General features: G+C 43.4%; 1 protein-coding gene across 1 annotated transcript in view; it reads left to right on the top strand.

Moving 5' to 3' along the window:
- The window catches only part of LOC310800189 (triple functional domain protein-like), a gene marked incomplete at its 5' end in the record, with an annotated part of 227,964 nt that extends 212,650 nt beyond the window's left edge, over positions 1-15,314 (top strand). The window contains 9 exon segments of the mRNA XM_083662774.1: positions 264-402; positions 526-553; positions 1,163-1,325; positions 8,237-8,358; positions 9,453-9,531; positions 11,760-11,960; positions 12,151-12,289; positions 13,281-13,467; positions 14,780-15,314. Of these exon segments, the coding sequence (XP_083518900.1) occupies positions 264-402; positions 526-553; positions 1,163-1,325; positions 8,237-8,358; positions 9,453-9,531; positions 11,760-11,960; positions 12,151-12,289; positions 13,281-13,467; positions 14,780-15,165 (1,444 nt within the window). The 3' untranslated portion in view covers positions 15,166-15,314.
- Positions 15,315-17,490: the final 2,176 nt, after the last annotated feature.

Genomic DNA, 17,490 nt, shown 5'->3' on the forward strand with positions numbered 1-17,490 from the left:
TGTTCTCACTTTAACATGTTATCCTTTGGAATTTTCTTTTGTAAATTGTCTTCTCTATATCCATAAATAAAAATCAATCAATCAATCATCTGTTTTTATTTAATTGTACCAATGTACATGTGTCAATGATGTATTATTATTGTATTTTAATGTGTGTCTTGGAAACCCGTTTGGGTTGGGCTCGACGAGAGCATGACACCTAAATCAATCAATCAATCAATTGAAAAATCGTAATGTTTTCTCTTTTTTTCCGTGTGATTTAGAAAATCGTTATCATGGCACACAGCGCTCCGCATCCGCCGCAAGTCTGAGAAGCGCGACAAGGAGAGCAGGAAGGAGAGCAAGGTGGAGAACGGCTTCCGCAAGTCTCAGGACGGCCTGGCCAACAAAGTGTCTGTCAAGGTAGAGTGAGAAGACACAGCGTCGACTGAGTTTGATTATGGACGGATGTGTTGCTGTTGTCCTGTCTTTAAGAACTGTGAACTTCAAGAAACCCAATCTTCTCTTCTCATTTTATTCTTTCAGCTTCTGAATCCCAACTACATCTATGATGGTACGTACACACCATCGCTTTTGGGCAAGGAGTGCGCATGTTTGTGTGTATCGTGTGTAGGGATTTGGATTTCAGACTGATTCAGATACAGTATGACCAGTGGTGGGCAAGTTACTTTCAAAATGTAATATACTACATATTACTAGTTACTTTCATTTGAAAGTAATAAGTTACTTTGCAATATTACCGTCTGTGTAGAGTAACTCGTTACTTATTACACTACTTTTGCATTACTTTTACCAAAACAACAGCAGTAGCAGAATGACATCACCACCCCGAAACATCCCGAAAAATAATTTAAACCGTCTTGAAGTCAGTGTAAACAATCCAAAATTCTAAATGTTATCCTTTTCCTTTATTATTGTCATTATTTGCATAAAAACACAGTTTGATTAGGAATTTCTTTTAAATATGTGCTTTGATTACAGAAATGTAACTCAATTTGTAACTTGAGTTACTTGACAAAGTAACTGGTATAATATTACTGAAATCCTATAAGTAATAAGTTATATTACTGAGTTACTGCTAAAAGTAATATATTACATGTAATATGTTACTTTTGTAATGAGTTAGCCCCAACACTGAGTATGACCCTCTCTCTCTCTCTAGCTCCTCCAGAGTTCCTCGTCCCTGTCAGTGACATGGCATGTGAGAGTGGTGACAGCGTTACTCTGAGGTGTAAAGCGTGCGGTCGTCCCCGGGCCACCGTCACCTGGCGGGGACCTGACAACGACACCCTGAGCAACGACGGACACTACAGCATCACTTACAGGTGACAGAGGGTTAAGCTGTGTTCACACCAGGTGCTATGCAGAAGCAGAGCTGAAGGTGCGCTGAACAGTAGCGTCTGAAGAGTGTCACACTAAAATTTAAACTGTCCAAGTCAAACTTATTTAGATACTATCAGATAAGACATTATGTTCGAAAATACATTCCATCATATGAGAATTTAGCTGATTCTGTACTTAGATCCATTGTTAACTTCTCACCATATACTTCCCACCTTGATTGATTGATTGATTGATTGAAGTGTTTATTTCGAATATGAAAGCAAAATAATAAAATAAAAGCCATTTCAGAAACAAAGAAAAATAGAATATATACATATTCGAAAAGGAGTGAGAAGAAGTAAAACTTATTAACTCCCACCCCTTCTCCATAAATAATAAATAATAACAAGCTTCCTGGTCTAACCCTGTCTATACACTACTGTGTAATATTTACTAGTAATTCTGTTTCAGATTTTATAATAATATGAAAATGTAAATATAATATATACACATCATACAATAACATGTATACATATATACATATTAATATACACACACATTCATATATTTATCTAAATATATGACTACAATACTCATTATATACGCATATTTACACCCACACACACACACACACACACTGAAAAGCAACAAGAAAATAACCCCCAAAAAATAAAAATAAAATAACCAGTACCCTTATAACACCTAGTGATACCCAACACCTCCCTCATCCCTATAACTTGTGAAGATTGTGTCTTTGTACCACCTTGTATCTATCCTTTACACAACTCTATTGGATGACAGGGCGGACACTTCTCGGATTAAGGAGAATTGGGAAGGAGATCTGAATATCCAGATTACAGAGGAACAGTGGCCTGTTAACAAGGACGACGAGATGAAACTGCGTGCCGAAGCAACGCTCAAGCTACAGCTCCCCGCTGCGTGGCTTCAGCGTAGCTTGAGCGTTGCTTTGGCGTATGGTGTGAACGAGGGCTTACGCTATGTTCTGACTTGAACTATTTCTTAAAGGAGCTTCATTTAGCATTTTATCATGAAAAATCATTACCACATTACTTTTGAGGTATTAGTTGAATTACCATACAGTACTGTATATGAGACCTTTGTCTCCCTCTACTGGCCTCTGTACTGCATGGATTGGTTAACAGAACAAAACAAGAACACTGTTTATATTTCAAGTAATACACAACTTTACTGTAGTTCACCTATTCTACTGTAGCAGCACACTCCTAACTTCATAGCTTACCTGGTCAGAATGCATATTGGCTGTTATCAAAGGGTGTTATCTGCTCTTGTCCTTGCAGGATATAGCTTCGCATTTTAATATAGTATCAGCTTCCAGAATATATCCTAGTAGGTAGCTTCCCTGCTAAATTGTGTTTGCTGTTCCTGAGATTGTTAGTAATTTGATCATTTCTTAGGTATACCTGAAGTTCTTACAGTGAAAAAGAACGATCCGCACACCAAAAGAGCTCCCGTTGGTTTTTTTTTATTTGCAAACCAGTGTGACGTTTCGGGCCACACCGGCCCTTCCTCAGACGCTTTCTGAAGTGGCAGACAGACGCCGTCTTAAATACCCATATCAATATACATGACAGATCACCAGGTGTTCAGCAATTAGCAATTACAGAAGAAGTTATATAAAAATTTACACACATAAGTATTATAGACACAAATGTACAGATAGACTAGGCAGAATTCCTGAAAATGTGCTTGTATAAAGTGCTGAAGGCAAATCGTGTTAATTTATGGCATACATGCTTTTTAGGGGTATTGAAGGGTGCTGAGTTCAAATTTGCTGTATGCCCAGCTCAAAAATGGACGGAAATGCCTCAAAACCAAGATGGCCGCCACCACTGGGCTTAATGTATTTAACTACATATCTTTTTGACTAAACAAGGTAGAAACTTGAATCAAATGTGCTTGTGTATAGTTTCATATATGAGAAATCCATTGCCATATTCTGATTTGAGATCAAATGTGAAGAAACTGCTTGAAACTCATAAATATTGGGAAAAATGGTCGTTTTAGTGATGAAAATTTGGTAGTTGGTTGGTTTTATTTACTCAAACTAATAAAATCCAGAAGCAGGTTTATCCTAGGTGAATACTTTCCTTACTTTGGTTTTCAAATATGCATTGAGTTGAGTCCAGTACCTCTACAAACCATGTATGTCATCAATTAACCTGAGTGGGTAACCCTTTTTTAGGTTTTCATATATGGCAAATACAATGACACATTCAGTTTTTAAATAAAAGGCAAATATTTATTGCAAAAATGGTTGGTTTTATTTACCCTGCAGTCAGGTAGATGAACTTATTGAACACATTAACTTATTCCCAGTCATCAGTAGTGATCCATCCCTTTCTCACATCAGTCATCAGTAGTGATCCGTCCCTTTCTCACAAGAGAAGCGACTCAACTCCTGGTCCAGTCACTTATCATCTCCCGCCTGGACTACTGCAACGTGCTCCTGGCCGGCCTACCTGCCACCGACATCCGACCGCTTCAGCTCATTCAGAACGCTGCAGCCCGTTTGGTATTCAACCAACCCAAATTCTCTCATGTCACTCCCCTCTTCCAGGACCTCCACTGGCTTTCCATCTCGGCCCGCATCAAATTCAAGACACTGGTTCTGGCCTACAGGGCAGTACACCAGTCAGCTCCCCTGTACCTGCAATCTATGGTCAGGTTCCAAACCTCTCAGCGCTCCCTTCGCTCCTCCACCAGTGCAGGTCGCCTCGCTCCTCCTTCGCTACGGGGGCTCAAAAGTCGCTCATCCCGATCTCGACTCTTCTCGTCCCTGGCACCTCAATGGTGGAACGAGCTTCCACCTTCGGTCAGGACAGCTGAATCACTGCCGATCTTTCGGAAAAGACTAAAGACACACCTTTTCAGGCTCCATCTGGACCCTTGTTGATCTAACTTCGTTCTCTCTCTTTCTAAAAAAAAAAAAAAAAACTAACTCAAACTTGTACCACTAACCTAAACTTGTACCACTGTTCCTTCAGAAGTTGTAGTTATCATATACTGTGCTCCATAGTAGATTGCTCTATTGCTGACAAAAATGTGTTATTGTAAGTCGCTTTGGATAAAAGTGTCTGCCAAATGACGTAATGTAATGTAATGTAATGTGTTCCGGCAGGTGTTGCCAAGTTTCCTGCAGTTGCATGCCTCGATGTAACCTTGCTTGCAAGATGGATAACCTCGCGAGATCAAAAGAGATTCTCTCGACGTAATCCATCTTGTCATGCACAGGCAGTTAAGATGATTGGCCGAACCATGCCGGCCCGACGAATCAGCGGCAGCCTTAGGCGGGCTCAGGCTCGTCTGGGCAAGTAGTGGGTACATGGTCTTTGTAGTTCTTTTCACTCGTCAACATGGCTGCCGCCGTGGAAGTGACAGGCTGTCTGAATGAAATTGAATGTAACGTTCCCAATTCTATGTATTAAATTCTAAAAAATTAACGGCAACATTTGGGAAGGCTAAGCCACACAACTAGTTCGTTATAATCTAACTTCATGCTTCGAAGGTGACTTTACGACGGTGAGGACTCAATCAATGAATACCACGGAGATCAGGCACCTTCGGCGATCTGATTGGTTGAAGTTAACACCCACCAGCGGTGATAGACAGATGGGTCATCCAATCACCTGCCAAGTAGCTTGGAAAAAGTGCCCGCCTCTGTCAGCGGGTCTGGTTACTGCATTCCCAGATCGACTGGTTTAGTGAAACGTATGTGGAGCTATACCGTCCATCTGGCAGCGTCAGGTTAGCCTCGATGCATTCCATGCGGAATTTCCTGCAGCTGCAGCGTTGGCTGAGGCACCCCTTCAAACAACCACATGAGGTGATCTCCCTGCATGCTTTCGGCATAGGTGGCAGAGAGAGTAGCCGTGGCACTAACTGACCATCAAGGTGCATCCATCACATTTCGGTCACTGGAGGAAGATCGGGATATGGCAAGTGAGCTTGGTTCCAGACAATTGCTTGATAGTGTGCAAGCATGATGTGAAACTTTGCTGCATCTTGAGGTTGGTGGCAGAGTCTCTTGTGCACGACCTCTACAAAACAACTTGACTCTTGCGTTGTTGCAGTTATCAACCTCGGGCACACCATTCATCTTACAGATGAATTTCTCTGTTGACATCGCTATGTCGTCTGTGAGAGGGCCCTTGCCAAGGCCAATAAGATCCGTGTGATGTTGCTGGAACACCTGCCAGGCCGTTTTCTTGCTGTGGCCACTGAACTGAGACACACTATCACAGCCAGTGAGGGAATGGAAGGCAAGTAGTGTGTCCACTTGATCAGCAGATAGCAACATGTGAATTTCATGTACTGGAAGATACTTTGGAGCCTTGGACGTCCCAGCTTTCATGTAGAGATGTGTACATGCCATTCTGTCATAGTGTGCCAGAAGTAGAAGAAGCACATCTGTATCGACTATTGTTTTCATATGAGCACCCCATACCCCATACCCCAAACCTTAACCCAAACCCTAACCTTAACGTTAACCCTAACCCTAACCATAACCCAGTCTGACCTCTCAATGTCCCTAACCCTAACCCAAAACCCCAACCTTAATGTTAACGCTAATGGTCGGACTAATGGGAGGTCGGACCAATGGGCAGGCCCTACTGGATAACATTAGATAGCTAAATAAGCTTCATGCAGCAATATCCTAAAATATAATTCAAACAACACAAAATGCATCACATTATATTCCTATCTTTGCTGATGTTGACTTACCTGTTAACTTTTTGCGTATTGTCTTTTGGGTAATGTTACAGTCTGTTCCTTCAGCAATGTTTTTGGTCACCAGCCGACCATTTCAGAGATACATTTAAAAGAAGTGTGTTAACATATCGTTATATATTCATTTAGCTAACTATCGTTAGCCAGTAAGGTTAGCTAGGCTCTTTTTGTTCCCTTTGCTTCAGCAAAACAGCCTTTCCGTAAGGTTCTGTCCTTCTGAGAGTAGAGCCTTTGTTTGTGGGAGGGGGCGGGGCAAATGTTCCATCACAGCATTGGACATATCTCAAAGACAAACTGCAAAGTAATCAAATAATTCTTAAACATCTAGGACCAACTTGCTTTTGGATCTTATTTGGTTGACGAATTATTCATCACTAAAGATGACAATTTCCGCAATGTATATGGTTTTAAACAGTTTCTTCACATTTTAGCTCAAAACAGGATATGGTATTGGATTCCTCATATATGAAAACCTACAAAAGCACATTTCATTCAAGTTTCTACCATGTTTAGTCAAAAAGATGTAGTTAAATACATTTCATGCCGATGGGGGCGGCCATCTTGGTTTTGAGGCATTTCCGTCCATTTTTGAGCTGGGCATACAGCAAATTTGAACTCAGCACCCTTCAATACCCCTAAAAAGCATGTATGCCATAAATTAACATGATTTGCCTTCGGGGTTCAGATTTTCTGAAAATTGACCCAGTCTAAGATTCTAAAAGACTATATAATACAGTGTTTCCCATACATAAAGGAATTTGTGGCGGGCCGCCACAATAATATTTTGACCGCCACAATAAGATGTTGACCCAATTTTTTTTTTTTTTTTTTTTTTACAGTGCACCTGAACGCAACATGCAAGATATCCGCTGAATAAGTGTCCAATAAATGTTCATGTAATTCTGGCCAATACTTCTGTTATAGCATTTCAGTCTGGAATATGGAATATCTTTCAATAATGTATGATTTAGCTGCTAAATTGTCAAATACCGCCATCTGCTCGCTACCCAGGCACTTATGTATGTACTTAACCTAACTAACTTAACCTAACTAACTATCCGGTGTGCACAACACTGTCAGCCTAAACTCCGGCTGACACCCCAAAAACCTACAATCCGCTACAGAAAAATGTATATTGTTTGTTTATTAACTGGCCCCTCGCCTTCTATCATTTCACGAAAGTGGCAAAGCAAGTTGAGTATCCCTGACCTATAGGGGGAAATTTAGTTTGTCATTGTAAACCCACAGCACAGTAATGATGACATGTTCTTCATAGATCTAGCCTTTTAATTTTGCTCTTAAGCTTTCTCAAAGTACAGTATTTTACTTTAAAATGTTTAAAAAAATCTGGTGGGGGGCATGCCCCCGCACCCCCCTAGGGGGTCTGCGGTCCCCCACCACAAATTCTCAAAATCCTGTGGGAAACACTGTAATATATAAACAAGCAGGACAACTATAGTTGCCCCCCAGAAGGGAGTAGTTTGTGGGCTCTGGTTTACAGTAAGTATAGTCAAGTAGACTTCATTTGGAAAAGGAACCAAGCAAATGCATCCCTGGAGGTGCCTCCATTAACCACAACATATTGCATTTGCAGAAACGGGGACCTAGTCTATTACTTAAAATAACAAATAGCAAATATTAAAAAATATATATATACAGAGAAGTACCACTTATGTAATAGAGATTAACACCAGAAGAGAGAGAGAACAATGGAGAGAGAAAAGCATCACAATAGGGACATCCTAGTAACAGGTTGAAGTACAGGACTACATCACCCTCTATAGAAAAAGGCCTCATATCGAATACCTGAAGTTCTTACTTACAGTATTTGTTGAAGTCAGTGTAGTTTTCTAAATTATTGACCAATCTTCCAGGTAGTTTCCCACACTGAGTGTTCATAAGGCTGTATGAATAAGGTCAGTAGGGGAGAGGACAAGTAGCAAGATCCTCTTTGCAGCCAGAACCAACCATGGGAAATAATATTTATTATTAATATCTATTATGCTCTAATAGAGAAACATAGTAATCATCACAGCAATTTCTCAGTCCAGCAGGACACCTCAAACTAGCATGGTGGCTGTTGTCTGATGGCGTGTCCCCTCTGTCCTCCTCGTGTCCCCTCTGACCTCCCCCTCCTCTGCAGTGAGACAGGAGAGGCAGCGCTGCGCATCCTGGGCGTGTCCGTAGAGGACAGTGGGCTGTACACCTGTGTTGCCACAAACGTCACAGGCTCGGTCACCTCCTCTGCCAGCCTCAGAGTCTCAGGTGAGGGTGGAGTCGTGGTGTGAACCTGTGTGTGTGTGTGTGTGTGTGTGTGTGCGCCAGTGCCACCCTCAGAGTCTCAGGTGAGGGTTGAGTCATGGTGTGAACCTGTGTGTGTGTGTGTGTGTGTGTGTGTGTGTGTGTGTGTGTGTGTGTGTGTGTGTGTGTGTGTGTGTGTGTGTGTGCCAGCCTCAGAGTCTCAGGTGAGGGTTGAGTCATGGTGTGAACCTGTGTGTGTGCGCCAGTGATTGAACTGGATTTGTATGGCTTAATGGGTCGAGTATGGTACTAACGCTGCCTCAGGGTTAGGGGTTCGATTCCCACCTGTGCTAAAAATGCAAAGTTCTGTTATTGGAAATACATTTCAAACTCCGATATGATTAGTACTGTATATCCATTTGGATAAATTAGATCTACAGTTTAAAATACTTGACCCTGATACTTGACTTTATTTTATTTTATTTTATTTTATTTTAATTTTGTGTATGTTTCTATATACAATATGTAGGTATGGGTGGGTGTGTGGGTGCATGTATGTGCACCTGTGTGCAGGCGTGCGGTGCAGTAATATAATGTTTGTTTCTGTTTTGTTGGGACCATGGGAGTGGAAGGAAGGGAGAGTATGATGATATTCAGTGTACTGTTAAGTTTGTATGCTCATCTAAATGTGTCATTACACTGCAGGGATATTCAACTTGCTTTGTCCGGGGGCCACTTCTGTATAATGATAGGAGGCCAGGGGCCAGTTAACAAACAAACAAACAAACAAACATTCATATTATTTTTTCTGTACAGTAGCGGATTGTAGGTTTTTGGGCTGTCAGCCGGAGTTTAGTCTGACATTTTTGTGCACACCGGATAGTTAAGTTAAGTTAGTTAGGTACATAAGTGCCTGAGTGGCGAGCAGACGGCGGTATTTGACAATTTAGCTGGAGCTCAGTCAAACTTTATTTCATGTTAGTTTTCATTGTGAATTAGAAAATGGTCGGGGGGGCCACTCTGCACCCAGTCGCGGCCGCATCTGGCCCCCGGGCCGCAGGTTGAGTATCACTGTTATACTGTATGCTTGACCCAGGCTCATCACAATGTGTTCCCAGGAAGCCCTGATGATGGCAGTGAAGTCCTCTGGAAGAGCAACTTTGAGTCCTATTACACAGAGATCACTGAGCTGGGAAGGTAATACATATATTTTATTATTTTATTATTTTATTTCTTTCTTACTTTCTTTTTTGAGTCAGAGAGTCAAGAATTGGACTCTTGTCTTGTAATGCTCCAGGACCTCATCAAAGCTAGTCTCTCTCCAGACTCAAATATTACGTTGAATCGCTGCGCTCATAAATTAGTCTGTACCACTTCACAGCCACTGCTGGTTTTTGAAGGCGGGGTGAAATTGAATGAGTGACAGGTCGTAGCACCGATGAGAGAGCGGTTCGAAAAATGGGCTGCGCCTCCCGTGTCGTCTGATCGCAAAGTCGTTACTGATCGGAGAGGACTGAATCCACCACTGGCATATGACTGACCAAGTGAACTGTTCCCTCCCATAACCAGTCGGCTGAGGTAAAGTGTCCCAGACCCAGAGAGAGATCTGCAGCATGCAGTAACGTAGTGTATCAGCGTAAGAACTCTCATGGGTCTGACATTGAGACTACATCAAAGCTAATAAACATTCTGTATTGTTGCTCTTATCAGAAGTAGTAGTGGTTTGACTTATTACCATATCGCTGCCAGAGCAGCGCCACTGGAGGAACTCATTTTACTCTAAAAATGACCTTTTTTCTATAAAAACCAACCATCCACCAGTAGGGGGCGTGGTGTGCATGAGAATGGTGCAGCATCCACTAGCAATCGCTGTGATTGCGTCACGTTCCGCCCAGCCCTCATGCACCTCACTCCAACTCTGGCAGCGATATGGCAATAAGTGAGAGCTCTCGTTCTCACTCGTAAAACCCGGGTTGTAGCACAACCCTAACGTTATAGTAGAAATAGAATTAGTCAGAACAGAATCCATTGTGAAATAGACTGTCTGAGTGAATCCAAGTGACAGTTATCATCCCTTATATGATTGATTTCTTCCATGGAGGAGAAAAGTACTGTAGATAAATGGGAGGCCGCAGATTAAAAAAACAGCCATTGTATTCACCTTATTCCTGGACTTAAGTTTCCCATGATTCTCAGCGGTTGCTGGTTGTCGACTTCCTGTTTAAAAAAAATTCATTAGCAAGGACGTGCGCGCCGCTGTCAAAGAGTGGGAACGTTTGGCTTATTTGATCCGAAATGGCTAAAAATAGTAACGCTGTGTGGTTGCATAGTGGTGATATTTTAGAAAAACGATGTGAATGTCAATTCACTCGTACTGTACGGGCTTATTTTAGCCGAAATTGCTAAAAAAAATAGTATGTGGTTGCATAGCGGCCGCTTTTGTTCCAAACCGGAACTCTTATTATTTGGTCATTGAACGGAGCTTTAGCGGTCTCTCTCTTTCAAGATTCAAGATATTGTCACTCCGTTGTACAATTATGCACGTGTGAAATGATTGTGCTGGGGCGCTCCATTACAAGACATAGGTAGGTACAAAGTCACAACAATTATTATGATTATTTTCAGTCTCTTTCGCTATGAACGGTCCTGGGCGGAAACAGGCAACCGGCAGCTGGAAACAGGGAGGGAGGGTGTCATGGAAACAGGGAGGGAGGGTGTCATGGAAACAGGGAGGGAGGGTGTCATGGAAACAGGGAGGGAGGGTGTCATGGAAACAGGGAGGGAGGGTGTCGTGGAAACAGGGAGGGAGGGTGTCATGGAAACAGGGAGGGAGGGTGTCATGGAAACAGGGAGGGAGGGTGTCATGGAAACAGGGAGGGAGGGTGTCATGGAAACAGGGAGGGAGGGTGTCATGGAAACAGGGAGGGAGGGTGTCATGGAAACAGGGAGGGAGGGTGTCATGGAAACAGGGAGGGAGGGTGTCATGGAAACAGGGAGGGAGGGTGTCATGGAAACAGGGAGGGAGGGTGTCATGGAAACAGGGAGGGAGGGTGTCATGGAAACAGGGAGGGAGGGTGTCATGGAAACAGGGAGGGAGGGTGTCATGGAAACAGGGAGGGAGGGTGTCATGGAAACAGGGAGGGAGGGTGTCATGGAAACAGGGAGGGAGGGTGTCATGGAAACAGGGAGGGAGGGTGTCATGGAAACAGGGAGGGAGGGTGTCATGGAAACAGGGAGGGAGGGTGTCATGGAAACAGGGAGGGAGGGTGTCATGGAAACAGGGAGGGAGGGTGTCATGGAAGCGCCCACGGTCTCACCAGGAAACTCGTGTATAGATGAAGAGGTGCAAACAGGGATTGTACAAAAACGGGGTGTGATCATGATACTGTAAACGCTCAGTGCTGGTTGTCATCTCTGCTCGCCAGGGGCCGGTTCTCGGTGGCCAAGCGGTGTGACCAGAGAGGGAGCAAGCGGACGGTAGCGGCCAAACACGTCAACAAGAGGCTGCTGTGTCGAGAGCAGGTCCTGCAGGAGATCCGCCTCCTGCAGACCCTGGACCATCCCAACCTGGTCAGACTGATGGACACCTATGAGACGGCCAGCAGCTACGTGCTCGTCCTGGAGATGTAAGTCAAGAATAATGTTTCTTTTCCATTCATCTAGATGTGGTGACCTCCATACTGTAGCTAGGAAAATGTAGATAAAACTTAGATGAGCTTTGTCCATCATGTGTTCTATCGTACTGTATCGTCGCGTGTGTGTGTGCCACAATACAACATACTGACTACCTGTACAATGTGTTGCTGTGGTTTTCAGGGCAGACCAGGGGCGTTTCCTGGACTATGTGGTGAGCTGGGGCAACCTGACGGAGGAGAAGGTGGCTCTGTACCTCAGAGATATTTTGGAAGCTCTCCACTACCTCCACAGCTGGAGGATAGCACACCTCGACCTCAAAGTAAATACACCCCCCTTAAAGCAAATTTATACTGAGTGCGGTGTTCACGGCAAGACCGTTCTCTCCGCAGAGGAACATCCTTTTATGGTAAATACGGTATCAGTGCAGTGTCTGTGGAGAGCGGAGAATCCCCCTCCAGGCTCCCGTTGTGTTTTTAGCAGGAATGCAAATGTCATATCAGTTCTTCCGTGTGTGATCCTGATTTATATCGGCGAATAATCAATCCTAGTGCAATTGTAGGCTATTTTCAGTTTGTTTTTAGCAAGTAAGTTTGTTGTCTTCTTGTTTTTGTGCTTTGCATTTAATTTTTTCGATCTCAAATCGTTTTTATTGACGTAGTAAATTGTAGGCTATTCACTCTAAAATGGGCTCCTTCATGACTGAGAAAAGGATCATGTTGCTCCCTCATGTGGCGATGCTCAAACCCGTTAATTTTGCACTGATTTCGCCGGTCACTTGGTCAGTTTGTGGAGGCTTCTTCCCTATACAAACCATAGCAAACATTAGCCAATCATAGCCTCGGAATTGACTGCACGAGCTCGCGGTGTGCTCTGCGGAGTTACATTTTTTGAGAGGAGCGCGGAGCTCCGTGCAGTCCCTCCGCAGAGCCTGTGCGGAGCGCCGCGCTCGCCGCACAGAGCCTCCGCTCCGCGAACACCGGACACTCCGCAGTTAGTATAAATTAGACTTTACACTAGCAATGCGTCTATGCAGGTCTAGAGGTCATGGCATTTCTGGAATACCATGGGATGTAGAGAGGTGTATTCCAGACAGGGAATTTGATTTGGGGTATTTAGGGAATATCATGGAATTTTACAAACACCAGAATGTGTTTTCCAACTTGTTTCACACATTCATTGCATTAGATGGTGGTTTTCAATTAAAAAATTGTTTTATTGTATCTCAAATAGGTTCAGTGGATATGTTGGCAATACAAAAGTATCTTCCTTGCCACTTATAGCTCAAATGCCCTTTCCCTCCTCCTCCTCAGCCTGAGAACATCGTGGTGGAGCACGCGTCTTCCCAGCCAGTGATCAAGCTGACAGACTTTGGCGACGCGGTCCAGCTGAACCCCTCCTCCACCTACATCCACCCGCTCCTGGGGAGCCCAGAGTTCTCCGCTCCTGAGCTGGTCCTGGGTCAGCCTGCCTCACTGACGTCTGACCTCTGGAGCTTAGGTCTGTAACACAGGGCATATGGGGCCATGTCCTACGCCCAAGTGCAAAGGGCAAACATTGTTTTTGTTAGTTTCTAGTAGAGGCCGACCGATATTTCGGCCGATAACCGATATATCGGTATCGGCCGATATGCCGATATTTTTTTTTTTTAAGTCATAGACAACATGTTGTGTATATTTTATCTTTTTTCTTAATTCAAGTTATATTTTATATTTGTGTTTTTCTATTTCTAGTTATTTATAATTATTGAATCCCCAGTTCAGTTTACTGTTTCATTGCATTGATGTCATTTTGGACAATAAAGTTGATTGATAAGCTGTAAAATATCCTCCCTACATTACATATCTCAAGTCATGTCAAGTCATATCTTTGTCAAGTGTTTGATATTTGAGGGATCACTGCAAAAACATTGTGTAATATAATGTGTATATTTAATATAAGGATATCGGCCGATATATCGATATCGGAATTGTTTTACTCCCCAATATCGGTATCGGCATCGGCCTCAAAAATCCAGTATCGGTCGGGCTCTAGCACTCAAAATTTCCCTTTTTTTCTTTTAATTACCACTAGGTCATTGTTTCAGCGACCCAGTGGTAATCAGTGTTGGGAAAGTTACTGAAAATTGGTAATTAGTTACAGTTACTAGTTACTTCTCTCAAAAGGTAATTTAATTACTTTAAAGTTACCAGTTACTTCAAAGTAATTAGTTACTAGGGAAAGTAACTTTTGCGTTACTTTTAAAAGTCTGCTTCGATTGTTATTAATGCACACATTATGTTAGTGTTGGTGTGCCACAGTGTGGCATTGAACCTTCGCTTATTGGGGAAGCTTATAGCCTATCAAGGTCATTAGCCTCTGGGGCTCTGGCTGCAGCTCTCTCCCCGGACTAGGTCTGAGGATCAGAAACTGGGTAATCCTCTGAAGTTGTCCGTTATTTTCATGTCCTAAAGTAACTAGTAACTAGCCCAGTTACTATTTTAGTAACTGTAACTGAGTTACTGAATTTGAAAAAGTAATTAGATTACTAGTTACTGAAAAAAGTAGTTAAGTTACAGTAACTAGTTACTTAGTAACTAGTTACTCCCAACACTGGTGGTAATCACTGTCAAAGAAAAAAAGGGAGATTTTGAGTGCTACAAACTAACAAAGATAATGATTGCCCTTGCCCTGGCCCTGGCCCTTGCACTTGCACTTGGGCGGAAGGTATGGCCCATGGGATTTATTGTTTTAATCCCTGATTGACAAATGGATCAATTCAGCCATTCACCGATTCATGTACTGCTGTGTTGACGGACTGAATGATTGACAGGGGTGGTGACCTACGTGGTGCTGAGCGGCGCCTCTCCCTTCCTGGACGAGAGCGTGGAGGAGACGTGCCTGAACATCTGCCGCCTGGACTTCAGCTTCCCGCACGACTACTTCCAGGGCGTGAGCGCGGCCGCCCGCGACCTGGTGTGCCTGCTGCTGCAGGGCGAGCCGGAGCGCCGGCCCTCCGCCGCCTCCTGCCTCCGGGAGCCCTGGCTCCAGCCCCGAGGCTCCTCGCACCCCCAGAACCACCATCATCCCGCCACCGCCCACCACCTGGACACCTCCAGGCTCATCTCCTTCATCGAGAGACGCAAGCACCAGAACGACGTGCGGCCCGTGGGCGCCATCAAGGCCTTCCTGCACAGCCGCCTGCTCAACCACATCTGACCCGGGAGATCTGAAGCCACGAATGCCGATTCGAATGGTGACGGCCGTTCGACTCTTATAGAGAAGCGAAGTCGCGCCCGCTTCCGCACCAGTACCTGTGTTGCTGCTGCCCTCCTCCAACGGACTTTTGGTGGTGGAGGTGTGACTTTGACTTCAGCTCAGTTTGGTTGAGTTGAGCCGGTGTTCAGAGGAACCTACTGAAGAGAACCACCAGCACCACCAGCGAGTCATGTTTGTAATGATCTCCTCCTTCTCCTCCACTAAAACCACGAAAGTCCTACTACTGCTGCTGACTGACTGACCTCTGCTGATACAGTATGCCCTTTGACCTTTGACTCTGATCTATGTTGCTTGGTTTTAACCAAGAGATTTAGACGCTCTTGTCTTCCCCTCCTCCCCTCCTCTCCTCCTCCCCTCCCCTCCTCCTCTCCTCTACTCCTCCCCTCCTCTCCTCCTCCTCTCCTCGGCATAATGTCGTTATGCCTGCACAACAAAAAGAACAGTTTGAATCCGTTTGAGATTTCAAACACCGACTTAGCAGGGAGAAAAACCAAGCTTTCTCAACAAGCCAGCGTGAGCGAGTCTTGTGTTTCGGGACAGTGTTAAAACAGGAAGTGAAAAAAAACAACACCATACAACAATACTGTATAATAAATAAATAAAAAAATCAGGTTGTTTTCGGTCGAAACGTGGGAAAATGTTTGTTTTTTGTAACGAGAGATTACTTTTTGTAAAAGAAAACATGTACAGTAAGGAAAACAGAGAATTGTCTTTATTCGTACACCCTTTGGAACGCAAAGGCGCGAACTAGCGAGTGGAACGGAAAAACGAGACGAATGAGATGTGTGATTAACTAAAGTGGCGCCCGACCCGTCAGCAGGGTTCCCCTCCTTAGAACAAGACGAAGACCAAAACCCATGTTTTTCCCCCTCCAGAAACACACCGTAGTTTTATTCAACGCAATAGTTTGCTTCTCTTTATGCCCCCTCCCTCCCCTTACAGTTTGAGAGGTGAACGCGTTTCACTTCGAGACAACAGGCTAAACTAACTTAGAGGAAAAAATAATAACAGCGATTAGGGGGAAAAAGCTCCTCCGATTTCTAACTTGCATCCGCCTTACTTTGTAAATAATAAAGTGTTCCTGCCTTTCATGAAGAATTTGTCTCCAGCAGAACAATTTTTTTTTTCTTCATTTGCTGAGTAATGAGTCAGTCCGGTCCGTCGAGTCCGGTCCCGACGCTTTCTGCGGCTGAGTCAGTCCGGTCCGTTGAGTCCGGTCCCGACCCTTTCGTTTCTGCGGCTGGATTTTCACTGTAAAACAAAATTGCTACTAGAAAATGCACTCGTATTTTGCATCGATTCCCATGTGCAATGTTGCAGCTTTAATGTTTATGCAACTATTTATGAAGACTTGAGTTGTAGCCGTATTCTTATTAAAAAGGCATGTACGTACCTGGTACTGCGATAGATGTCTGTATTGTGTTAAACTCTTATTGTATTAAGTTCAGTATTAATATCTTCAACCCCTCCCCCCACCCCCCCAAACAAGAAGGGGGGTTTCCGAAATAATGTATAAAAACAATTGTGTAACTATATTATATTATAGGCAGCACTTATGCTTTTCAAGTTTGTCATTGTTGCGTTTTTTATTTTCTGTGACTATACCAAAGTTGGACTACGCTTTTAAGTTCTCCCACTAAAATGTGTTTTTATGATTTATATCATGTTAAGTTATAAACGGCCACGCTGGACCCAAACGTATGAGTGTTTACGTATGAGGTTCAGTTTGGTTTTATTTATTCTTATTGTAATATTGGTGGTTTATTGCTGGGGGAAAAAACTAAGTAACATTTCAGAATCACTTGTCTTTTTTTTTCAAGCTGTGCACAAAGTGGTTTTTGCCGTGTGAGTTTGTTTGGCTTCTGTAGATTAGATGTTTTTAGCGTCTCGGTTTGACTTTTGAAGATGACTTGGTCGACGTTCTCACCAAGCGACAGGCCTGGAAAAAGTCTCCTAGCGACTTTGAACGATTGGAGAATTGCTGTTCTACTTTGGGGAATGGAACACTCAAAGCTTTCATGTTACAACATGTCAGATATTCCACAATAACCCTTGGCTGAAACTAAAACAAACCAACCTGTTTCATTGTTCAAAGTTTGAAAGTTGAGTTCAAGGACTCTTGTTGGTCTGTATTATAGTCCTGGTCTGTCATTTCATGTCCTCTTTATTTATTGTTATTATTATAGTGTGGATCTGGGTTACCCAAAAGCACACTATTATTCAGCTCATCAAATTTCCATGAGCTTAATCGTGGAAAAAAAATAT

This window comes from Poromitra crassiceps (genome assembly GCF_964638095.1).
Source record: "Poromitra crassiceps genome assembly, chromosome: 29".
Taxonomy (NCBI): Eukaryota; Metazoa; Chordata; class Actinopteri; order Beryciformes; family Melamphaidae; genus Poromitra; species Poromitra crassiceps.